Genomic DNA, 25,876 nt, shown 5'->3' with positions numbered 1-25,876 from the left:
CAAAACCTGTTTTGAGGGTTGAATGTCCACTTTGTAGCATTAGCTCCCATTAGTAGGTGGTTTCATTCTTGGCAATGGGCACTCTAAAATGATCTGAAATTTAGCTAGATTCAGGAGAATATAGCAGATCTGCTGGAAGTATCTGCTTGTATATGCCAAACATTTCAATAGCTGGAATCAGCCTACTGCTGAACTGAAGGCAATACTCCCTATTCAGGAAAATCACAAAGGCTCAAGTGAAGGGTAACCAGCAGACGGTTCACTWCTTCTGACTGTGCTTTCCAAGCAGCAGCTATCACGCACTTTGCTATGAGGATAAACAAATATAAAGTGCCAGCCAAATGCATGTCCAAGGAAAGATATGAAAAATAATTACTGATGTGAAATACCACCTCACAAACACGGAAATTGTTGACTGACTCAAATAGGGTGTCTGGTGAAAAATGACTCACATTCAGAAGGTATCTGASTGTGGTAGCACAGGGTGAATCACATATTTCAAGGCCCTCTGATGCTTTATTCTGCTGACAAGTCATTTTAAAAGCTGAACACAATAATGACCACTGAATAGACTATGYCCAGCTAATCAGATGCTGCAGTGAGTTATAAAAGTAGAGCTATCTGTGACAAATGCTCAGGGTCAGGGGAAGAGGCAGTTCTGCGTAGATACAAATGCTAGTTAAATCTGTTACCATTTTCAGAGGCTGAGTGATCCCATGGTTTCACATGTGCCAAAAGTCCACTCCAGAGTACCCAGATGGAGCATGCACACCCAGCTCTCTGCTCGTAAACCCAGGCAGGCCTGACAGAAGCTGTGCTTACAACCTGATGAGATCTGTGCTTTGTTTCTGGTTTATTGCAGCTCCTGATGCTTGAGTTGCAAGTGAGGGGCCATGCAGAAGACAGGACTAGTCCCACTGGGACTTCCAGCTCCAGATTCTGGATGAAACTGGTCCTCATCATGAACTTGTAGGTCACTTTTTGGTAAAAGACAATGAACAAATCCCTGCTCTTGTGCTTATTTGCAAAGAGCTATCAAATTTTTTGAAAATAGTCAGGCCAGTTTGTTTCCTCATTTATTACGGCTGAGCCAGAAACAAAGCCCTGCTCAGATGCTCTGAAGTCTAATGCTATCTACATGAAGCTTGTATACCTTGCTCAGCCCCCAGCAGTGTTCCCTCACCTCTCTCCAGGAGGACRTGTACCAGTCCAGGCAAGGCTTGCTTTGGCAGGGAGTCTGTGCTGGTGGTTTGTAGAGGACAGCCTGACAGTGAAAGGGCCGCAGAAGCCGCTGATCTCTGGTGTCGATGCAATGCACGTCCCGCACCTTCAGCCCCCCTCCGCAGTTCTTGGAGCACTGGGTGAACAAGAGAAAAATCATGTGAGAAGAGCAGCTGTAAATATTGTGTCTAGGGAAATCTCTCTGGCAAAGGGAATTGACCCAGAATTTAAAGAAACATACTGACAATCTCTGTCTTGAGTTGTATTGAATTAATGAACAACTTGTTTTCACCACTTTATCTAGTCCAATCTAGAATATATTCCTTAGTGCTCAGAATCAAGGTTTAGCTCAGTTGGTCAGAGCGTGGTGCTAATAATGCCAAGGTCAAGGATTTGATCCCCATATGGGCCACTTGTTTGAGGGTTGGACTAGATGATCTCCAGAGGTCCCTTCCAACYTTACTGATTCTGTGAATCAGTCACTACCTTCCCTCTGAAAGCATTCAGCTTCCAGATGCAATGGCAACAAAGTCTTTAGGATGACTTCCCATCCATGTATCCCAGAAATTGAGGCCACTCAGAATAGTCAGGGTTCTTTCCTAGCATTTAACTTCAGTGGATTCATCCAAASTAACTGCAAACATCTCCTGCTAGTGCAGGAGATTCTCAAGAACGTTTTTCAGAGACATTCAAACTCTTCCTTTTTAGCTTTTGCAAATTCCTTGCTTTTAAACCATCTCAAGAGCAGGAAAAATAAAAAGATTAGAGTGAGATAAAATAGCTTAAACCTTATGGCAACTGCAAGTGGACATCTCCAACCCAACTGTTTGCCAGGGAAAAATTCCACCTTCTTYCCCTGGGAGCCATGGGGCAAGAGCATGCATCTAGCTGCATGGTGAGCACCAGCYGCTTTCATTTTTCTGTAGATTATGAATGGAAACACTGTGGAAGGACATGCCTGAGTGTGTATTTCTGTTTACCTTACTCCAGTTCCCCACATGCCACGATGAACATGGTCTCAGGGAACATCTTCGAGCAGGGACAGGCTTATTTGCAGCAACACAGTCTTCGCTGTTGCCTGTGCTGCAATGCACGGTTCTCCAGACTGCACCCATGCCGCAGGTGGCAGAGCACTGCAACAGAGAACAGAGACTCTCCTCTCCTCTCCATCCATCCATCCAAACCACGTCATCTTGTAACTGCCTTAGAAGCTAGGTCTGGGCCAAAATACAAAATTAAATAGTCCAGTAGAAACATCACTAAGAACTTGGTTCAGCTCCTTGCTTCCTCCATGGAGATGAGGAGGGCTGCCAATAAAACCAGACCAGTGTGATGGTATGGTAGGGCCACATGACAGTATAGAGAAAGGACATTTTTCCAGAGCATGAGCATAGCACTGTCTAGCAGAGGACTTAACCCTGCTGGAGAATTCTCTGGGATGGGTTGAAAATCCCACAGCAAGAGGTTCATCTTTAATCAGGTCCACCAGACATCAGGGAGAAGAGGGAGGAAAGCCCTCTTCCTTAACTCACTTCAGTCATTTCTGCTCTGGCTGAGACTATCCTTTCTCTTCCTGTTCTGGTTTTGACTTCCACAAGGTTTTACATATTCTGATTCACAGATCTGGAYGGTGGTGGACTGCATGAGTTTCTAACTGACCATGGGTAATTATAGCCACTCAGCCAAGCAGCTCTGTAGAAAACAGGRACAGTGGTGCTGATTTCTGAGTAGTGGGGGTAGCTTTAGCTTTTAAATTGTTAGGTTTCTACTAATTATCACTGATGGCTTCAGTTATTTGACTGTTCTCTCATAAATATATGTTTCATTTCCTTCATGCTCAGCTCTCTTTTACAATTCCTGTGTGTCTGCTTTTTTCTTAGTGTTAAAAGCTCAGTTAGAGATTTCCCTATCGTTCACTTTCACCTGAAAGGCAGTGTCTCCACCTTCTTTTTTTGGATTCACTCCTTGCTTTCTAGATTGATCTGATCTATTTTGTAGCAGCCAATCCATCTTAAAAGCCTTTGCAGGGCTTTCAAAATGTACTGGCTTCATTACCCCGATGCAACTCTATGTCACAGCAGTGAAATTAGTCCTATTCCAGGGCTGTAACTGAGAACAGAATTTACTCGAGTGCTCTGAATGAAGTCTTGTTAGTTCCATGGGTAGCATTTGAAAGATGTTCRGTGCCCTTTCATAAAGACCAAATGTGTGACTGTATTTTACTGATACTAAGTATTGTCCTGAAAGTTATTAGGTCCTTTGTGCAGACTCCTTAAAAGATTCTCCTAATTATCAGTCTCCAGTGCTTCRTGACACTGAAGGCTTATTATTTTTGTGCTTTCTGATAAAACCCCATCACCATGAATTGTGTAAGCCATTAGTCTGTCACTGCAAATGCTATGCAAAGAGCAGCCACAGGACAGCCATGCAGTAAAATGATAGCTGCTAATTACTGATAATACCACATTCACCAGATTCAGCAGAGCCTCTTCCCATTGGTAATTTGCAGCCTTGATGTACCTTACACTTGACATTYAAATTTCTGTCATTTTGTAGCATATTTTAAGATACTCTCTCCTGTAAAATGCCAGAAGTATGCTCATGCACTAAAATCCAGGCTCCCTGTGCGTGTCTGCACAGCCCCAGCCCAGGGAGCTCTGGGCTTGCTCATTCCTCTGGCAGTAATCTGGATGGGGAGCACATTTCTGGGTGCATCTGATGCACAGYTACCACTATCTAAACACACCTCTACCCTTGGCCTCCCTGGAGAGCTAGCTGATACCATGCACAGGGAAACCAATCTTTCTGGAGCAGGGAGGCTTGCCAGGGCAGCACGTGGGCTTCTTTCAAATGTGCCTTTTTGGGAGTGGGTTGTGGCTGAGCAATGCATGGCAGAGGGCAAGCAGCCACCTTTGTGGCTGGTGCCTGAAGGTGTGGGGTTGGATGGACCAGTAGCTGGAGCACGAGCAGGACTCACAACCAGAACTTGACTTATGCCACGGGAGGTTGTGGGTAGCTTCAAGCTCCCATGCCCCTTGGTGGGATGAGCTGTGCACCTTCCACACCTCACAGTGCTGGTAAGCACTACCTGCACCACCATGTGCTCGACACTGGTGTTTGGCCAAAATGCAAAAATGCTTGTGAGAGCCATGCACATCATCTGCATGCAAATAGGAATGCCTTGGAGATCAACTCTGGAAAAGGAAGAGGTCTCCTACCTGCATAACAACCAGGTTACACCTTTAATGGGAACCAACACATACCTCACTCCAGTTCCCAACCTCCCAGCTGGGCATTGCAGTGGCTGCTACAGCAGTCGATGGCAGAAGCAAGGAATCATCCATCTCCATCTTTTCCTTCTCCAAGTGCCGCAAGAGTTGGGGGGTGGGCTGGGATAACTCATGTTTCCCATCACCATAATCAAGTGTCCTTGGGGTTCCCCAYAGTGAGTGCTGCCCTGAAGCAGCACTGCTGAGCTGGACCATGCTAGAGGTCTGGTGTGCACTAAGAGACACAGACTCCATGTAGTAGGTCATCTTCATATCATCTGGTCCCATCTCAGTCCACCACACCGGGGTTAAWGCAGAGGGTGGTATTGCTGCTGGGTGAGCAGTCGGGCTCAGATATGAGGACACTGGCACAACTGGTGTCAGGGCACCTTGCTGAGTCAGACCACCGGATGTGAGCTGGGTAGATGGCCCTGGCACRTGGGGAGGCAAGGACACTGGTGGTGGAAAGGCCATTGTGGCAGAGGTTACCGAAACGGCATTGCGATACTCTTGCTGGGGGTCCAGCTCTGCTGTGGGGACTCTGTTAGCTCCTGGCTCGCTSCTGCCTGAATGAGAGGGACTGGCACCGGGATCAGTCTCTTCGCTACGTTTTCCCATCTCCTGCTCAGGTCTCTGTGTGGTGGGGGAAAGTTCTGCCTTCTCTGTAGGCTGTGACAGCTCTTTGGTCTCCAGTGCTGTGTGCATGCTTGCAGTCTCCCCTCCTGTTGTTGTCTCTGCCCATGCTTCCTGCTCTCTGGGATTGGGAGTAGCATCGTTATCGTCACTAATGACGAAAAAAACCTTTTCATTTGAGTTTTCATGGCCTGTCCAAGCAGTGCCAGCCAAGTTGTACTCTTTACTGCCAGCGTCATCAGGAACTTCCGTACTTTTAYGATCTTCCTCTTTGCTCCCAAGCTCACTCTTACGTTTGAAACCACCATRTGCATCATCCCTCCCAGCACTGTCCCTGTCAGCAGGCACCAGCGGGGTGGGAATGGCCAAATAAGGAGACGAGGTGGGGAGGCCACTGGCTGAAGAGTCCTGTTTAGAAACAGTCTTTGTCAGCACGGCTCTTTGGGAGTTATCAGGGGGCAGATTACTGCGGTTGTTTAKAGAGTCATGTGGTTTCACATTCTGGATGGATGGGTGGTCTTCAGAGGAGGGCCTAAGTATTTCTTCCCTCTCATCACTTGTGCCATAAGGAAGTGCATTAGCAGGAGCAGCCGTCCTGATAACCTCATGCTCTGGGGCCACACTAGGGAGGTCATTAATGACTAGACCCCCAGGCTCCTTCTCTTCTTTGTCGTGCAGAGCAGCAGAAGCATTTGCTTCACTGGTTACTGGATTTTCTTCCATTGCTCCTCCTCCTGGTTTTATGGTGTGCAGATCATCATCAGGTATCTCCCAAGAATCCTCCACGTTACTSGTGCTCAGGTCTGGCTTAGGCCCTTCACTTTTGGTGTCTTTCTCAACAAAGGGATTATAAGACAGATCCTCGTGAAAATTGATAAAATTATAATCATAGTAAAAATCGTCAACAAAGACATTTCCCTTCCTGGATGAAAAGTCCTCCTCAGTTATGATATTGACATCATTGGGCTCTGGAATATTTGGAATAAAGGGGTTAAATTTAGAAATATGGTTATTGGGAATGTAATGTATTTCATTAAATACTTCTCTGCTGGAAGACCCACTGCCAGACCAGTCAGTGTTGGTGTTTTCTAATTTCTTCTGGCACTGTTGCAAAGAGCAAATAGTTTCCGAGATCGGTCTTTCTGCAGGATCGCAAGTTGCTTGAGTATTGTTGCTGCAATAAACAGGGCGCCTTTGTGTTCCATTTCCGCATGTCACTGAGCACTAGAAAAGGAAGAGAAATGAAAATTTAAGAGACAAGAGCAGAGCAGATTTAGGACAATAAATCACAAGGATTTTATAAGCACGGGCATGAGAACGAGCCAACCTCAGGATATCATGGGAACGGCTGCRCCTCTTTGCGTGCATGCTCTCTGAGCTTCCAAAGTAGGAAGACTTTTCAATCAGCCAGGACAGCCTGGGCCTGGGCACAAGGCGAAGGCACTTCGCGTAATTCTGCACCTCTCCCGCCACCCACTTGGTTCCTGAGGGTTTTGCTGAATACTGTGGTCCTTGATTCTGAAAGTCTGATCCGTGGTTTTGGATAATCTGCACATTATTGAAAGAGTSTAGTTCTGGGCTAATTCCCCATTAAAGACCATCTCAGTGGAGTGTATACATTGCAGGATATTTTGCTTATGGTGATCCTTGACCTGCATTGCAGCTAGAAACAATTTTCCTGGGAGAAAGATACTCTGAAGGGCATTGGATAAGATGATGTAATTAGTCTTTTTTATGTGACCTATTGCCATGAATTACAGCTCTTCTTCTAGACAAGATTTTTTTTAAAGAAGGGGAGAATAACATGGGTGTTGTCCTAGTAAAGGACAGAAAAAAAGCATGGGTCAATAAGAAGTTTGTTGAGGACACCCCCACCCTCACCACAATGGTCTCTTTGACATTATTCAGTACAAAAGAAACCCACAAACTGGAAACAAGAACAGTGAAATTTTCTGCTCCATAAGTAAATAGTAGTGCTACAAATATCGCATGTGGGCTGCACAAGCCACAGATTGCTGCATTTGCTATGACAGATGCTTAGAGCATTAGTCACATATATCAAAGTGCCTTACAAAATCCAGCTAACAAGAACAACCAATCAACAAGTCAAACAAATCTAGTAGAGGGGATTTCTATGAAAATGCCTGTTATTTGGATGAAAATGCATTGGCTGAGGCAAGGGTTTGACACAAAGCCGCTAGCACATGGAAACTAGAGTTTAAGGTGGACACACAGAGACCTCAGGTTACCTGCTAAGCCTYTGGGCTGGGTCTGGCCAACCTGCCCCGTGTGCTTGCACGTTTGTGTGCACGTGTGCAGCAGCTCTCACACACCAGTGTTGTGACTCGGCCATCCATAGGGCTGATCCAGCCCTCACCATGTGTTAATAAACCTGGAAGTCATTTTGCTGAGTTGCAAGAGCATGATGGCTGCATCCTCTGTCCTACAAAAACTTGTGGTGGGGAAAGGTTTAATAACGAGAGGACGCTTCTGGCTATAAATCACRAGTGTGGTCATCCAGGCAAAGCAACAACAGAGACTCTCTGACATGGGTTTATACATCCAGAACTGAGAATATACAACTGCTGGTGATGGCCAAATGTGACAGACAAGCAGGCCYTTCCTTTCCTACTACAGCTGATTGAAGGATTGTGGGTTTCTACTGCACGRGAAAGATCTAGGAGACATGGGTTTGATCCTAGACCTGCCACAGCTTTGTGCACCTCTGTGTTCCACCCGCCACTGCCAGTAAGGGCATGTTGTGGCTGCCTGGGCCTGGAGGTGGGATGGGGACCAGTCGCAAGCATTCCATAAGATTCTGCCATTGGATGCCTGAATTTCTCCTGTCATGGTGTGATCTTGTGTCAGAGCAATATTCATGTCTTTACTTCTGTCCTTAGCCTCCTGGGGAAAGCTTTTAAATTGCCTTTCTTCTCAAATAAAATATATTCATTTATTTTGGGCCTTTTTCATTTTTGCCTGGTCCTTGAGTGGGCTAGGTGCCGGACGGGACTTGCTCTGATCCCTGCGCTCCTTATGCCACGTCTGGTCATCTCCCACCTGGGAGCCCACTTGTGGGATGCCTCCTCGTGGGCAAGAGCTGTTCTCAGTTCCGCATTTCCTGAGCTGTTGATTTGGCAGCCAAAAGGGGTGCCCAGCTCCCYGAGTGCCAGGCTGTGCCTTCATATCTCTTGGGAAATGTCAAATGGGAGTAAAATCTAGGCTAAGGAAAGTTCCTGGCACAAGGGACAGCTTATAAAATCACATATCCATTGCCAGGCATTTCCACTAGTTACACAATGTAGCTAAAATTAAATATTACCACATATCAGCCTCTCCAAACAGGTCACAAACAAGCTGGTTCACCCTACCATGACACTACTGTCAAAACAGGGAAGATGCAAGTCAACTTCCATAGCTTCCTTAAGCTGAAACTTCCTAGCAAATTGCTCTAACTAGGCCCAGAAGAGAAGCTCAGTGAGTTTCCAGGTGTTGTATGTCTTGCAGGGGAATGGAGGAGGCTTATTTTTTTTATCCTCAACTATCAGGAAAGCCCCTGGCAAGACAAATAAGAATTAGCTTTACAGGAGGAACACACGAGGATTGCAGGAAAGTTTAGCATCAAGCACAAGGGCTGCAAGTCGCRTTATATGAGGCTGCACAGTCAGACACGCTCCTGTGAGCAAGAGACAGATGTTCCTGCATGCATATGCTCATATATTAATAAACAACAAATAATCCTTTGAGCACTCTGATAACTTCTTCGGAAAGTCCGCGAAGCCGGATGTATAATGCTTCAGGGTCCTTCTGAAGGCATAAACTCCTAGACCCAAGAACGCTTAAACAGTGGCTAACCAAACCTGTGAATAGTCCTTTCAGCTTCAATAGACTGCCCAGATGCATTAAGTGAAAGACACACATTTGTACTTTCCTATATTATGGTCTGCAAATATAAAAAAAGCAATAAACCCCTCTATTATCACTGGATAAATGGACTATGTTTCTGGAAAGCTTCCAGGCCACTCAAATTTCTCTATTTATTAGTGGCTGCGGAAACGGAAAAAAAAGAAGGTTCTCACTTACAGTGAAAGAAGAATAGAAAAATTACAGACATCTTAAAATCTGAAGCACATTTTTCATGGGTTCACAGATTAATAGATTACAAAACCRAAAAGGACCATTGTGACAGTCTGTGCTGGCTCTATACATAGCACAGACCCGAAGGCAACTCGGAATTCATGATTTCTTCTTTAAACTCTTGCAGCCTTCTTTCTCAACTGTGCAATTGTGGCTTCTGTGGGCCTTTAGAAAAATATTTCTAAATAGCTCTCATCTAGTCTCTAAATTTTCTGTTCATATTTTTATTCTCTTTGTTTCTTAGCAACAATCTCAATTCCCATGATTCGTCTTCTGATATTTTTCTTCACACTAAACATTTTTTGAAACCACCATTTAAATTAGGAGTTACGATTTTTTGGTTAAAAWAAAACCTCAGTCTGCAGTCAAGCTGATTGATAAAAATGCAAAAATAAAAGAATGCAACAGAGAGTATCCACAGAACATGTCATTTACTACTTCTTTTTTTAATACATTGTTCAAAAATTCCCTTTTTGAGAAATAGTCCCATTTCATAGGAGCGTTACTGTGCAGGAGAGCAGCTCCAAATCAGGTGCTGGGCTGTAATGCAGCAGCAAAAGTAAACCTAGCTGGGCCATCCTAGCTGCTTGGACAGAAAGAAAGTAAATATAACCAAATAAAACCCTCTGGAAGTGCTGCTTTTGCAGAACAACTATGTTAATCAACCCAACCCCTTGAGAGCACCGGGGTTCAACGGGGTCCTGCTGCTTTTACCATTTGCTGTCCTGCCCCATGGGCTCCTTGCACTAGCACTGTTACTGTGATGAGCTTGCAGGGCTGTGTAGTACAGGGCAGGGGGCACTTCCCCTGACTCCCCCTACCTCGGCTCAGCTGCTTTATCCCTGTAAAAGCCAGGGCCTCATGCAAGCCAAGCAGCAATATGCATTGCTCCCTCAGCGAAAAGTTTGGCTTCAGCTTCTATATTTTGGGAGGGGGAATAGAGACGGGTCAGCTTAAACCTGGTGACAACTTAATGGCCATCTGCCGACAAATGCACATATGCACTGCGCATTTAGACCCCGGCTTGCCTGTAATGCCTTGCTTCAGCCAGCATGAAATATTTCTGGTCTTTTGCCAAAACATAAGGGAAGATTTGTAATGCTGGAAAATACACTGAAGGCTTTAAAAGCTCGTTTCTGAATTTCTATTTCCTTGCAACAAGCACCGAGCATGGCCTTCAGTGATAGAGAAAGCAGCAAAACTCAAAGAACAAAAAAAAAATTAACCCGCCTTGTGTTCATTTCTTACCCTGAGACTCTTCTGTACCATGAAATTCCTTTACATTTGATCTGGTTTTACAATGAAAGCCCATAGAAAAGATCATGTGGTGCCAACAGAGCCAAACACATCCTGCACATGTTTATCCGAGTACTCCTCCAGCTTTGCAAGCAACTGTGACTACTGTACTCTTTACGCTCTTTCTCACCTCTGACCAGTCCCCAGTGGCCCACTGAGAGGGACAGGGGACCTCCCTGTGACAGGGAGCGGTGGCTTCTGGCTTGGAGAGGTGCTGACAATCTGCTTGCTGCAAAGCCCTCTGCTCATCCATTCCCACACTTTGGATGCAAAGCACTGTCCTCTTCATAAGCCCTGACTTGCCACATGTGGCAGAACATTTTTGCCATTCGCCAACCCACCATCTAGGAAAAAAATGAAAGGAGAAATGATTTAAGTTGGARTGAGCCTGCAGAAGCCTGTCTGCTCCATGCTACAGAACACTGAGCACACTGAGCACTGCTCGGTGGTGGGCCCATAGTGCCGCCCGCGCTCCAAACTGCAGGAGTATCTGGAGCCAGGAGATGAATGCAAAACGCTACGGCTAGCTGGGACTTCAGAAATCTGTAACATTCTGCTGGGCCCAGGGTCGTGGGGGAATTAGGATCCCAACAGTGGCCTGTGTTTCAACCCAACCAAAGGTCAGAGTGCCCAGATTGAGGGTCAGGGATGGATTAGTCCCAGTATTGTGTGGCTTGAGATGGTTATTTACATAAAGACATAGGGGGACTCCTGGCCCTTTTCAGCATGATCCTTTCCCAGGGCAGCTCGTGGTCTGAGAGCCAAGCTGCAAACACAGAGTGCCCTGCAGCTGTTCAGTGTACCAGTGAGCRTCCTCACTCTGGGCCAGAGGAGGTGCAAAATCAGCAGCGCAAACGGCTGCACACCTCTGATGAGGCCAGCTTCTCAGCAGKTGCTCACTGCAGTGCAGGCACTGCAATGCCAAGGCCCAGGTCTGACGTACCCTTGTCACCCTGCTAGAGCATTAGAGTTTTGCTGAGAAGGAAAAGAAAACGAACCTGGCTGGGCAGGGCTCCTCGCTGCATGTCCGCTGCTGGTCGTCGGGCCGGGTCAGCGCATCGCAGTACCTCTCCTCCACAATCCCGGCCAGCTTTTCCACACAGTGCACTATCTGTCTCTGGACCCCTGGGGACACACAAGCAAGCACAAAACACACAGGGTCATTCTTGCCTGCTCAGTCTCAATGCAAATTGCCCTGGCATGTCAGGAGCTGTGTCCGCTTGCACACCTGTGTGCAAGCCGCTCTCACCAGCCCCGGAGGGGCTGCAGCAGGAACGTGGTAATTAAACACCACCAAATGACATGATTTGATGCAGGGCAAGCAGATGTCAAGAGCAGACCACTGCTTGCCGAGAGACATGTGTGCGGTTCCTGGCAAAACATAGGGACAGCCAGTGCCTTGTCCAGCCTGCCTCTGCCAGCTGGGCTCCCAGCCACATCACCCTGATCCCTCTTTAAATCATCCAGGGAAAAACGCTACCAAAAAGAAAATACAAAGCTTACCACACAGAAGGAATAAAATTCTCTGCCCACACTAGACCCTTTGAAACACCAAGCAGCACAGATGTCAGTCAAATCACTGCTCTGGTGTGGTTTTATCCCTTTATTTGATTACTGCCAATGTAATCAAACCACTAAGCATCCTCTGCCAGAAAGCTGCAGGAGGCCTTAACATGGTGTATTAAAAATAGAAAAAACAAAATGAGACTTCTAGAGCCCCCACTGGCACCGACACTCGGAGCTGTTACTGCGTGGGCCGGCTGTGCCTGAGTCACTGGAACGCCAGCTCCGCGTTGCCTCCTGCTCTGCTGGGGCAGTGGAAAGGAGAGGTGGAAACCTGGTTCGTGATACARGAGGCATACAGTTAGACCTGTAAAACTCAGTGCTGGAAAACAACCCTGAACACCCAGCATGGGGTCAGACGACTCTAGCTCACACGGGACCATCCCTGGTGCAGGCTCCAAGGCTTTACCAGCCAAGCAGAGTGGCCAAAGCAAAGATCTCCCCAGGGCTGGCAGGATGCCTGAGCTGTCTGTCCAGCCTAAGGCAAGCTTTAGATCTTGCCCAGTTACCAAGTCCAAGACCCTTCAAGCAGAAAGCTAAAAAGCAAATTACAGGAAGATTTGTTGTACTTGAACTGTACAACTGAAATGTTGCACTTAAAAAAAAAAAAAAAGAAAAGAAAAAGAAAAGATGTGAGATTACACTTTTTTCGGAGCTTAGGGATGTCAGGAAATACCTAAGAAGAGGTAACAAGTTCCATAAAATAGTCCATTAAACAACTCTCTTTGCTTGGTATTTCTGGGCGCTAGTGGGTGAGTGACACCAGGAGCAAGCCTGTGCGAGCCGCYGGTGCCTCCGGTGCCCCACGGCCCGGGGCCACCTGCAACCGACCCACACACCAGCCCTGGTGCAGACTCAGAGCTTCCTGCATGAAACATCAGCCCTGCTCAAGCACTGGGCATGCCACCGATTTCTCTCAGACTGAAAAGCTATTTTAATGCAATTGTTTGCATGAAATAACAATATCTTGCTCAGTACCAGGGCTACTTAAAATAGGAAACACCTGGTGAATGGGTGAGAAAGATCCCTGCTGACTCCTGCAACAGGCATGTTGCTCACCATTGCCCATGACAGCATTGTGTCTGACACGCTTTATTTCCTTCCAATTCCAGGCAGCTGAAAATTAAAAAAAAAAAAAAAAAAAAAAAACCTACTGAGAAAATATCTCTGCAGATGGAGGAAGCTGCACCTAAGGGGTAGATCTGCAGGGCTTCCTAATCTGGATTTCACTGTGTATTCTTTAGGTGTAATATTAGATGTACACTCCTTACTGGGGAGACCCGTAAGCGGCAGCGCTCGCTGCCTTGGCTGCCAGACACAGCCCGGCTCCCGGCAGCTCGGTGTGTGCCCATGGGCTGGGATGGCCGGGTGCAGTGCGGGTGGCGAGGGGCAGCAACTCCCATGCCCCAGGGACACGCAAATCCCTGCCATGGGCTGCTGCTGCTTGACTCTGCGGGCTGGCAGGGGCCGGGGGGCTGGGGCCGGACCCCTCGTGCTCAAATCGGTTCTTGTCTCAGCTGGCTGATTGACTTGATTTAAAGGAACACAGCACACCAGCACYGCCTGGGGTGCTCCTGGGCAGTCCTGTGTGGATCCTCTGCAGATCCCTTGCAGCTTTACCCATTGCCTCCCTAAACACAACCTAAGGCAGCCTGGCAGATATCTGCCGCCCCAGACACAGATACAACACTGCTATCGCACGGGAGCTGCAGCTGGTATCGCCTCTGTGCAAGCCGCTTTTCAGCTCAGCCACGCTGATGCCAATCATTTGTCACCCCCAGCATTTTGCCTGCACCTCTTTAAAATGTCAGCAGCCCTGGGACTTCCAGCCCTCCGCAGGTTTCCAAGCCAGTGAGGAAGCCCAGCCTGACTACCTTCCCCGCGCAGGGCCAGAGCCTTCTGCCAGGCCCTCCTGCCTCAGTCCCACGACTTCTGCCTTAGCTGGAGCAAATATTCAAGACATAAATCTTGCTCCAGAGAGCTCAGTTTCCCAAAGATAACCCCCAGCGCGCAGTTACTGCTTCAGTTCAGCTCGTCGGGGTTTGTGGAGTTCAGCGCTCTGGCTCCTGCGGTTTTTGCAGTTCTGCGAACCCTGCCCAGCTTGCCGCTACGGTGGTACAGGGAGCAGCTGCAACACTGCGCGCGGGGTCACACGGAGGCTGGCATCCCTCTGACGCGCGAAGCGGCGCCTTTGCAGACGCAGCGCGGACTTGCTCTAAGCAGTTTCATAGCTCAAACGCAGATCTGATCTGGTGCCCGTCTCTCTCCGCGCGGCTACCACGGTTGCTCTCGGACATCAATGGCGACTGCCTGCCACCGTGTGTATGAGCTCGTGTTTTCCATCTGAGTTTCAATTTACTTTACAACAGTGCTTGCTAATGTATCTAAATTGGCCCCAAAATCATTTTTGACCTTTTGTGTGGAAACAGCACAATCAAGAACATCCCGTGCTAGACGGCCTTTTTTTTCTCCCTTATGAAAAATGATCATCATGTTCAAATCTAGATGAAAACCACCCGGTTTGGCACATGGACAGAAAGCTGTGCTGCCTGAAACCTGCTGAACATCTGTCCCGCCATCATCTACTTCACATGCACACAGCCTGGGCACCACAGGATGAAAAAGGCCCCTTTGCACCAGGAAACTTGCATTAGGCCCAAGCCACAAGACATAAACAGCAGGGTTAAAAGAATACAGGACTTGTCCAGTACCTACTTGCCGAGTTTCCTGCAGGCAGGAGGTAAGAAAGCCTGTCCCGTAACCCCAACCGCGTTTCTGTCATGCAGCCGACCTTTGCCCGCAGAGCAGCACCCGCGAACGCACCAGGGTCACTGTTTGCACAAGCAGTCCCATCAAGAGCAYGGCAGGATTACCCTCTAACCCCAGCCTTGCTCCTGAGACAGGAGAGGGAGCAACCCCTGGCTCGATGGGGATGAAGGCAAAGCACCCCTCGAGGCACAGCTTCTCAAGCTGCCTGGCTCCCCAGCGCCAGCACCAGCGGTCCTCGACTCAACCCCCGCCCCAGGAGCTGCTGCAGCGAGAAGGACCTTCCCTTCACAGGGAGTTCTTCTTTAAAGAAAGTCCTGGATTATGGAACATCTATACTGTTATTGGGATGGGCAGAAGTTGCTGAATGGAAAAATAGCAGCAAAATATCAAACTGGTCAGTGCACATTTCAATGAATATTTTCATACTTTCAAACAGCTAGGCATGCGTGCTAGGGAAGATCACAGCCCAGGAATGAGACTGGACCGAGCTCAGGCTTTTCATGCAGGCCCCAAGGCGCTGGGCAGGCAGGGGAGCTCCTGCTGCATCCAGCACTGGCCTGGATCCCACCTGCAGCAAAGGAGCACAGGAGAGAAGAGCAGCCATCAGCAAGCAAAGGCAAAAATAATGCCTTGTCTCGTGGAGCTCGTGTCTCCATGGCACGTTCTGGGGGCATCTCAGGTCTCTGGGACGTACCTGCAAGCACTCTAGTAAAGGGATGTGGGAAGCAGGAGGACTCCTGTGTACGTGAGTGCAAAGGCTGGCCTAGGACAGCAGCGGCTACAGCCCTTCACTCCCCCTGCTAGGGCCCTCAGTTACTCTTTGTGACCTTAAACACACGYGACGAGCAACGGCTGAGCACGACCTGCAAAATGAGCAGTAGTCGGGTTCGCTTTAGTCCCTGCAGCCACTAGCAGTGCAACCACAGTTAATCTGAGTGGAAAACATATTTCCCCCACCTCTCGTGTTGTGAAAAGCCTCTGCAAACTTCACCTTTGCGCAGGACTCAAGCCTCGGTTCTGCAGGGAATCATCCATTTCAAGGTGGTGAAATCACATGGAAGAGCATATCCCGGGAAAGATGTGGCGGGTTGGTTATGGCAAATAGGCAGCAGCCCCCAGGGAAGCATGTTATCTTGGCAGCCTCCATCCCTGACATTTCCTGATCCACTGGCCATATCCTGATTTTACAATTAGTGTGCGCGTGCATGTGTGTATATATACTSGTGTGTGTGTATGTGTGTATATACACACACAGAGTCTTTTCTGGAGGGAGGTATCCAAAAGGAAGTTAATTGGCAAGAATACAACTCTCTTTGGCAGCCTTCTGCCACAGTCATAGTTAATGGATAAATGAACCGATAAAGCCTCCTGCTTCCATTCTGCAGCACTTACAGGGTGAAATTTTTAAGGATGACCTCACTTTCAACGTTCTGCTTTGCTATCTTCTCTTGTCCTTCTTTTTGCAACACATACTTAACCCATGACTTGGGAGAGCTGTAAATAATAACAACCACAATCAGCTGAGACTGATATGAACCTACCAAAGCTGCTGAATTCTGCTGAAAAGAGGAAACTCCTAAACTCCATGGCTCCAAGGCTCCTGAGGCTTCGGAGTGCCAGCTGCTGGTGGAGCTCGCTGTGCTGAGACCCTGGTGCTGTTTCTCCACAAGGGGACACAAGCTATGAACTTCCTCACAGACTGACTCCTGTCTGATTTGCTCCTGCATTTCCCTTCTACTTTGGAAACTAATTAATCAAAGGTTACAATTAAAAGCTGGTGTTAAATAGAAGCTACTGACCTCAACTCACATCTTCCTCAGTTCTACACTCACAGTACGTTACAGGCATTCAAATGATCCACTGCCCCGAGCTCTCACAGCAAATATACACAAAAAGCCCRGTGAACTCCTGTAGCACTAAAATCTGCATGGTTCAGGGAAGGCATTAACATCTATCTGCTAGGAACTGCCAGGCAACATTTCCAAGCACATGTTGCTTTGTAGCTGCCTGGAGCGGGGTCCCTTCCAGAGACTGGCCAGCAACGGCCAGGGTATTAGTGCCTGAAGCAAACGCTGGCAAAGCCTCCTCAGGCAGCTGGGAACATGGCTTGCCTCAGTTTTGTGTGCATGAGGTGTGCACATGGACACATATTCACCTATTAATAGAGCTTGCATRCACCCTTTTTGCAATTACAGAAAACGACAAAAAAATGCTAATTTGCTTCAATGGAAAAAAAGAATTGCTCTTTGAATTCCCTTTGTTTTTACACACACATAGATTTTTTTTTTCTTTTTCTTTTTTTTTTTTAAACACTTACTTAAAGCCCTAAGGACAGCCTGATGCGGGCCGTGAGCAGCCACGTGCGTGTGTTTAAGGCTGTCTGTGAGCGAGCTGTCTGGGCACGCAGCGCGCTGGGACCGGCTGCGCTCCCGGCCAGCCGCGACAGCAGCTCAGCTGCAAACCGAGACCTCCTCGAGCTCCTGCGGGGCAAGCAAAAATAGACTTTTGGCACCTCACAGAGCGAAATTCAATCGAAAGCATTCGTGCCCCAGGCCCTGACACTGCTGCTCTTGAGGAAGGATGTGCAGGAGCCAGCCGCCCCTCTGCAGGCTGGGCGGACTGGTGCCCTCCCGGCTGGGCAGCCCCTTGCAGCCGTGTGAGCCAAGGGCTGACAACGGCCCCGCGCTGCGCTCGCACCTACCGCCACTGCTAAGGGAGCGCTGAAAAAGCCAAAAAACCTCAAGAGAGATCCTTCCAACTTCTGTTTATGGAATAAAAGGAAAACATTGCTTTCTATTAGTCCTGAGGAGCGCAGTGAGATAAAAAGACCACACACGCTCACACACACACGTCCCTCAAAAGCTTCACATCCTGCTCGAGCCAGGGGATCTCAGGGACGCGTGGGGTTCAAAGAGAGGGTGCGACACCATGCGGGTGCTGTCCGGACTGCCCACTCCTTTTCTCCAATGAACACCCCGAAGTTYAGCCCTCATCCTGCCGACCAGGCGGCCCTGTAGCCTCCTCAGGCAGCTGTACCCGCAGCCCCACGCGCACCTCCAGCTGCTGAACATACCGCCTGCYTCGGGGGGCCCAGCGGGGATGTTCACCCATCTGCCTGCACGCACRCAGCATGCTATCGTGCTCCAGAATGGGGTGAGAAACACAGGAACACATTTCTGGGGATCAAACTGCAAGAACCGTCTGCCAGCGAGGAGCCGGCTGGTGCGGCAGGSCTGCCTCGCTTCCCGTCTCCATGCGGATGGCTTCTCCCTGCTATGGCTCTGCAGAGCCCTTTCGAGCAGCGGGTGACATACACATGGAGGCAGCTGCAGCTGCTGCCCACCCCGTGGTGGAGCCAGCACTGGCTTTCCAGGGCGCCGAGGCAGGTGTCTCTCACTGCCTGGCCCTGGCTCAGCCAGACCCAGGGCCCGCGCTGGGACATCGCGCTGCTGCTGCATTACCCTCTCTCAGCTTCAGAGCAGCTCAGGGCATGGACGTGCCTCAGGGTTTGAGGAGATCGGTTGGACTTCTCTAACTCCTGCCCTCCTTGAGGGACATCAGCAAATGCGGGTGCATTTGACAGACACCTTGGGCAGAAGGCGGTTTCCCAAATCCTGCASCAAGGCTGGGAGAGAAGCTGCTCCCTGCTTTTTCCATTGTGGTGCCGGTTACAAACCTCTGCAGCCCATGTCAGCACACCAGGCTGCCCCCGATCCCCTGCGCTTCATGAGAACCAGCCCAGCCAGCGGCTTCCAGCCCTGCATGGGGAGGAGAAGGGAGGAAGAGGAGAAGAAAGTATCCACGGGACGCAGAGGCCCGTGGTCCCAGTGATGGGTAGTGCAGGAAACCCCTGCTGTGGTGGCYGTGTGGTGCCGGCAGGGCTGCCCTGCATAAGCCCAGCCAGGGCGAYGCATGGGGCAGGCTCCAATTTGCTCTCCAAGAAATTCCTGAAATGGTCCCCTTCCCGCCAGAGGGTCAGCCAGGCTGGAGAGCAGCCATCTGATGTTTGTTTGGTTTCTTTAAAGCTCTTTTGTTTCAATCAACCTGAAGGCTGAGGAGCAACCGGCGCAGTAACAGGACACCAAGCCAAGAGGAAAGAGCTGATAAAGCGTGGACTCCCTGCTGCTGAGTGCAGCGGGGGGTTACGGGATATTTATGACCTCAGCAGATGTTTCTTTTTTCCTTTTTAACCTACTGAAACCAAAGACAAAAGAATTTCTAAGGCAAATGCCAGCAGACTGCTCTGATGTGTCTCAGGGTGTGATGTAGAACATGGCACTGGCTATAAGCACTTTCTTAACAGCGTATTTTGCTGATTTTGCCACAGCCTGCCTGTCTCAGAAGCCTGCCATGGCTGGTGGTGCTGCACCCCAGCACAGGAGTCCTGCCTGGTACCCTGGTGGAAATCCCTGCCTGTCACAGTCCCACTGGCATTTGCATCTTCTAGAATGAGRAACAGATCAGGGGACTAAAAATGAAAAAGCGATTTCCAATGGCATGTGCTGCATCGCTGGAGTTTTGTACATGCCTGTGTCACAGGGATACTCTGGGGCTCATCCACTCCTCTATTGCACTCGCAGGCGTCACAGCCCAGGCTGCGGCAGTGTGCTGGCCGGGGCGGGGGGACACTCACCCGTGCCGCAAGTAGCAGTGCACTTTGTCCAGGAGCCATAGCGCCAGAGGAACTCCGCCTGCTGAATCTCGTTCTCGCTCTCCGACTCCCTTTGGATGGTGTACTGGTAGCGGACGCCTGGGTTCGTTTCCTGAAACAATAGCTGTGGGGAGACACAGACGATCAGAGACACGTTTTGTATAGAGAAATCAGGGTTGGCTGTTGCAGCCAAGGGGCTTCTCAGCACTTTGTGTCAGTCAGGAGACAACAGAGCACTGATGCGGCACAACCTGCCCAGCGCGGCCATAAGGGACGTCATTCCCTGGCCAGCTCTGGAGGAGAGCAGCACCTGTCCCCTCTTACTTTCTGTTGGCAGGGCAGCAATGCTGTGGCTGCTACCCCAGCAGTACTACGCATCCATCTGCCAAAGAGTGAATAATAGCAGATGGCCAAACCAGTGTAAAGGCAATGGTACTGCCCCAGCAGACCCTGCTGAGTTCATCAGGTTTATGTGAAAATAAGATAATAACAAAACAATAACAGTAAGAGCGTTGGTAACTGCCAGGACTTTGGTTTCATGTCTCCCTTGACACAGTCTGGAAGGACTGCCCTGATAATCCTGTTCTGTCTCACCGCCAAATGCAGGCCCATCCAAGGACCTTCTCAAGGTTCAGTGTGCCRTGGGTCCTTCCTGGTGAAGGCTCAGATGAGGCTGCTGAAAGATTTGCTAGGGAAGCCCAGGTAAGGTTGACTCTGAAGCAGCGCGGATGGCCCACACCCTTTCCAGAGTGTGACTCACTCRGGGACTCACAGACCTAGTGGCCTCAGAGCACATCAGTCGCTTTCCAGCAGTCCCTGGGCTTTCCCTGGGGGTTCCTGTGCTGAGCGCACACACATGAAAAACTCCGCTGGGCAGACACAACTCCTCACTAAGCAGATACCAAAACAGTTGCAGAGCAGAGCAGAGGTCAAGAGTGTCTGCTGAGCCGCAAGCAGATAGCCCAGCCTGCTTGGCCCAYGCTCACATGCAGCTGGGGCGCAGGAGAGGTTGGGGCAGGACGTCCAAACTGCCTCGGCTCTAGAGCCACGTTAGTTCAGATCTGCACCTCCAAGTTGCTGAGTGTGTGCGTCAGGTAGCAACAGGCTAGTGCAACAAGGCTGTATCTGGCCCTGCAGCCTCACACCCTTGCACCGTGCACAGTGACAGCAGGGCTTCATCTACGTCCTGGAATAAGACATTCCCAGAGTAACTTCTGACCTGTTGTGGTCTAAGAACGGCTTAGGAAAATAGGAAATAACTGACAAGCAGCCAGCTYCAAGCAGTATTTGGCTGGCGAAATACACTTGAAGGAATTTCATTAATTTCTCTCCACTTGAAATGTGATTCTTGCTGTTTTCAAAATGAACAAAGCAGCTTCTACAGCAGTTAATATAAATGCAGTCCAAAGCATCTCCAGGACCAATCAGCACTCTCGAAAGCCTGTGAGTTTAGCCTTGTTTTTTCAGTCTAAGTGCTCCCATTATTGCCAAAGCTTTGTTGTTCTTGGAGCTTTGGCAAGAGAGASGGCATCTTTCCAAAACCTCTTCATGAATATTGAAACATTTTTGTCAAAAGGTTTTAATCAGGTTACAAATCCCAGACAGCTTTCTAGAGATTTTCTGGTGTTATGCACGCCAGTGATCACATTAACAGGGGAAAGCAACACTTGGAGCAAGATGAACTGAGGGTTCCTCTCACATTTTTCCTGAATGTCTGCTAAAACCATTTCTGTGACACAAATGCRAAATGCAAAGTTTCTGGCTGCTTGACTTTGTCAGGTGTGACTCCAGGGCTAGCTTGTGCAAAGAGGGCTGGTGCTTGTGAAAGCGCAGTCGGGCTCAGATGCTGAGCTTTAACTACAGGGCAGAAACAGCAGCATGGGGATCGGCTCCTGGCTGTCTGCTGGGACATACCCACCTTGTCAGCCGCCTGTCCTGTCCCTGCCACAGCCCTTCTGCAGTTCCGACATGCTCATACCCCAGGTGCTGAGCCTCACACACTACAGGAGGTTGCAGTAAACCAGGTTAAGTCTAGCAAGGGGGAGCTCTGCTGCTCCTGTGGCTGATGCACGGCCATATCTCTGCTCATTCCTAATGGCAGAGGCTTTTTGCCATGCTGGACCCGAGTGGTGCATGGTCCAGAATGTCTCCTGCCAAGGCATGGCTGAATCACGCAGACCTGGCCCACAGCCAGGACATAAGACGTGTGGCACAGCCACTGTCCTCCCCTTTGCTCAGTACAGGGGTATCCTGGCTCAGGGATGCCAGATGGGGCACTCCCTTTGCCCTCCAGCATAGCTGTGATTGGGATGCAGTTTTTTTGGCAGGCATAAAAAAAAGCTTCATATCCCAGGGTAGATCTATGTCAGCCACCGCTGTCATTCCCTCTTCACCAGAGCACTCCACAGAGGAGGCAAATGCAAACAAAACTAAGTTAGGAAATCTGGACTCTGCAGAATTACAAACCCCCAAAACTTCTAAAAGCTCCCTCTTTCCTCTCCCCAGATAAGTGAGCCCAGGCTGCAGCTCACTAAGGGACTCTCTTATTTCCTTCTTCTGTTGCACTAATTAAGGCAAAACACCCAGGAGAGGCAATCCTCTTCTTCATTTATCAAGGGGTAGTTAAAAGGGAAAAAACAAGGTTAAAATACAGTCATCAAGCAAACCTCTAGGGCCCAAGTGTAATTCACTCATATGTCCTGTTTGGTTTGATTTCAAAGACATATTTTTACACTGCAGACTGTGTAATCCTTTGAGACACTTATTGTTTGGATTTGTAACTGCAGTGGTCAAAAACGACCAGATCTTGTACCACAAGAAATTTCAGTCTGGTCTTGCCTGTGCCACAGTCACTGCAACAGTTCCCATGGGCTTCTCTTGGGGAAAAGCTGGCTTTATGGCCATGAGGATGTTGGCTCTCAAAAGCTCTACATTAACCGGCAGAGTCCTCACTATTAACTCAGCCTGGTTGTCGTTTCTAGGGGCAAAAGGCATGTCAACAGCAGCAGAAAATGGCTTCCTGGAAATCTGCATGGGAATAGCTGCCCTTAAGTCATGGTGCCTTGTTACCTCTCAGCTGGCCTCTGCACAGATATTTATAACCCCTGCAAAGCTGTGCAAAGCTCATTAAAATATAAGCCATGCTGAAAAATAATSCCCCTGGCAACTGTTTTCCATGGAAATAAGGTGAAAATTAATAGAGTAGGATTTGTTTGCGAAATAGGGCAATTTTCAGATCAGCACCAGAACTCCTGCTACTGCAATTCAGAAGGGGTTTAGTGAGATTCAAGTAGGGCTCTGATGAAGAGTGACACACCAGACATGAATCTGAGAAAAGGCTTCCTGGGGATGAAGGACAACAGAAATGAGTTTGGACTGCCTGGGCTACTCACTGGGAAGCCTTGGATACTTGGGAAAGTAACTTTCCTTTTAGAAACCATGAGTAACTTACCAGCTGCAGGGAAACTAATACCCATTCTCATTATGTCGGAAAACACAAAGACTCTCTTGCCGACCCGGAGGTATTGGGATCGTTAGAGTAAACAGTTCACTCTAAAAATGAATAAACTCTGAAATTCATTAACTGCTCAGTCTGCTCCCATGACAGTCTGCTCTACTCAGGGAGGTCTTCTGAAGTGAACACTGTCAGGGAGCAGGAGACCCCCTCACTTCCACCATCCTGAAAATACATTTGTGCAATGGTATTTTTTAATATATTACATTTTTGGACTATGTGGTTAATTGTAATCTCTCCTGTCCAAAATCAGCTTTTCACTTTAGGCACAGAGACAGGTCCCAGGTTTTCTCTCCACTGCCAATGGCCAACAAAAGGCAATGTCACTCCCAAGACAGATGCAAGCCTCGTTAAAGCCTCAGGGTCTGATGAAAATAATGGCCTCATCTAGAGGGAGAAGCAGCTTAATGGAAATTCCCATACGGAAAAAAGGGTAAAACTGAAATTTCTTCTTTGTTTGTTTCAGGCAATGTCAAATTATCCCTAGGATTTTAAAATTCTGCCCCAAGTGTTTTTGTTATGAAGCGGAGCCTGACCTGTAATGCCCTTGACAGCATCACCTGTGTTTCAGACTTGCTTGCGTACCCAGCAAGGAATGGGAGCCGAGGGTGATTCACCCCTTACGGCAAAGGGCCACGCTTCTTGCCAAGACCTGAGGCAGCGCAGAGGTTGGCAAGGTGCCGCTGAGGAGTGCACCGCATCGCAGGGGGACGACGGCAGGCCACCTTCCTGCGGCGATGCATGGCACCRCGATGCAGCAGCCCCGTAACTCCTCACTGTCCACACCTCGGTGAGGGGACGCAGCCACAGGGCTGCTCCCAAAACCCACTTTAACTGGCAGGCTTGTTGGCCCTGCTAGAAACATTGTGATCTCTTCCCCTACTCCTGATAAGATATAGAAATGACCTCAGGAAGCAGGCTATTTCTTTTCATATTCTCTCTCCTATGTAAATATTTTGAGGAATGCTGCAGACTGGACTAGCTTCAGCTGGAAAGAACGTGGGCCAGATCCACCCACTAATTTTGAAACAGGCACYGCAGGCCAGCAGTATCTTTTTGGCTGCAGATCATGTTTGCTCCCAGAGAGAGTCACTGCATGACCAGAGGCGGGCACAGCACAGTCTGCTCTGGGCAGCTGGCCGGTCCCTTGGCGGAGGTGGTGCTGTGCTCCTCAGCAGACTAGCGGTCAGGCTGCTCCTGGCATAGACATCCCTGTGCTACTGGCCCCATCCCTCATCCTCGAGCTTGGGATGGAGGCATTTGCCCTTGGAAGCAGGTGAGTCACTTCTGCTTTTTTGAGTGTCATTGTGCCAATGGACTAAATAATGCCCATTTTAAGTGCCATAATGGACCGCCCGAACACAGCCCTGCCATGTACCCTGACCATGACCAACAAGMGCCCAGACAATACCTGGATCCACACGGGCTCCACAGTGGGCCCTGGCGATGTGAGGTTCTCCCAGTTTCCTGTCCTTGCATAGGTAAAGGTGGTCCCAGCCACTCTGTAATCCCCGTTCCACTGGATGGTCCAGCCACCATTCAGGAAATACTTCTCTGGGTCTTCGCTCCGCAGGGCCAGAAAATTTCCAGCTTCTGCAACTTCTTCAATCCTAATCTCTCGGGCTCCAGCTGGTATAATCCCAATATCAACATACCCTAGGAACATAGCTGAACATTAGTATCAGGCCAATCAAGGAATACTGTGCCAGGCACAATCCACCCTCCAGGTTGAGTTGCCAACATCAGATCAATCGCTGYATCTTTGCGACTGTGTGGTGGGCTCTAACAAAACTGCCTTTCCTCTCCAGTGGGCAACAAACACTATTTTGCACTGAATTTAGTTACGTTCTCTGCTGGGAAAGCCCACCAGAGCATGAAGCACTTCTCACACAAGCACTGGCAAGGCATTTACTATACTTTCACTATGCCCTTTTCAATCTCCAAATCCTCTTAAACCTTTTCGAGATGGCTCCAGCCTGCACAGATTTGTTTTCAGTAAATGGAAATTTTTCTTCTGAGGAGCAAGAAGTGGAAAGATAATCAACTCCACACCTCCCTGTGCTACTGCTCAAATCTTATCTAAGCAAAATAAACAGGTTTGGATTTAAAAAAGACTCCAAATGAACAGTACCAGTGAGCCTGGCTTTTACTTCTGAGTGCAAATCAAATAAGTAAAACTGAAAGGAAAGCATATCTCCCTCAGTTTCCTGAATGTGCCATCCATAGCTCTCAGGAACAATAGCACTTGCTAAGCAATTTGCTTCTCTATATGTTGCTTCCACWCTCTCACATGGAAATTTCTGCAGCAATGTAACCAAAGGGGTTTTGTTTGCAAACCAACCTCTCTGTCACCCTGCACTGCTGATAAAGGGAAAAAGAAGCTCTATAGACCATGGGTGTTTGTTTTAAGGAAATCATTTAAAACAACAATCCACTCTTCCCCCCCTCTCAAACAGCTGTGATCTTTGTTTTTGCTCAAACTCCATTTTGTTCACCTGACTGGTTTGCACTGATGTGTTTGGTTACGAGGGGGCTTAGGCAACTGCTATCAGTCCTGGGCATGCTACTTTATTTTCTTTCTTAATGGAGTATAGTTTCTGTCTGTATCACTGCATAAAACTCCTTGARTTAAGCCCCAGAGTATCCATCTGAGACACTGGCCACTCCTATTGCATAGGAGGGGAAGGCTAAGCCTGAGGACCGGCGATGCCATCTCTGTGCAGATCCTGCCCTCACATCACGTATGCAAGAGCTTGTCCTGCTGGCTCACCAGCTGAGTARGCAGGCTGCTCGCTCCAGGGAATGGCTACGAAAGCCGTGGTC

At 48.8% G+C, this 25,876-nt stretch overlaps 1 protein-coding gene across 2 annotated transcripts in view; it reads right to left on the bottom strand.

Annotated features, from left to right (window-relative positions):
* ADAMTS7 (ADAM metallopeptidase with thrombospondin type 1 motif 7) overlaps positions 1-25,876 on the bottom strand; it is a 77,594-nt gene that overhangs the window by 15,744 nt on the left and 35,974 nt on the right. For both annotated transcript variants that reach the window (XM_085301520.1, XM_085301522.1), the window contains exons 15-21: positions 24,465-24,709; positions 19,522-19,663; positions 11,555-11,681; positions 10,687-10,900; positions 4,485-6,347; positions 2,202-2,354; positions 1,184-1,357 (exon numbers count right to left, since the gene is read on the bottom strand). In XM_085301520.1, the coding sequence (XP_085157646.1) occupies positions 1,184-1,357; positions 2,202-2,354; positions 4,485-6,347; positions 10,687-10,900; positions 11,555-11,681; positions 19,522-19,663; positions 24,465-24,709 (2,918 nt within the window). The remainder of the gene's footprint in view (positions 1-1,183; positions 1,358-2,201; positions 2,355-4,484; positions 6,348-10,686; positions 10,901-11,554; positions 11,682-19,521; positions 19,664-24,464; positions 24,710-25,876) is intronic.

The sequence above is a fragment of the Rhea americana genome, unplaced genomic scaffold (assembly GCF_003343005.1).
Source record: "Rhea americana isolate MKP2758 unplaced genomic scaffold, rheAme1 scaffold_178, whole genome shotgun sequence".
Classification (NCBI taxonomy): domain Eukaryota; kingdom Metazoa; phylum Chordata; class Aves; order Rheiformes; family Rheidae; genus Rhea; species Rhea americana.
Note: the sequence above shows the minus strand (reverse complement) of the source record. Positions and strands in the feature narration are given on the sequence as shown.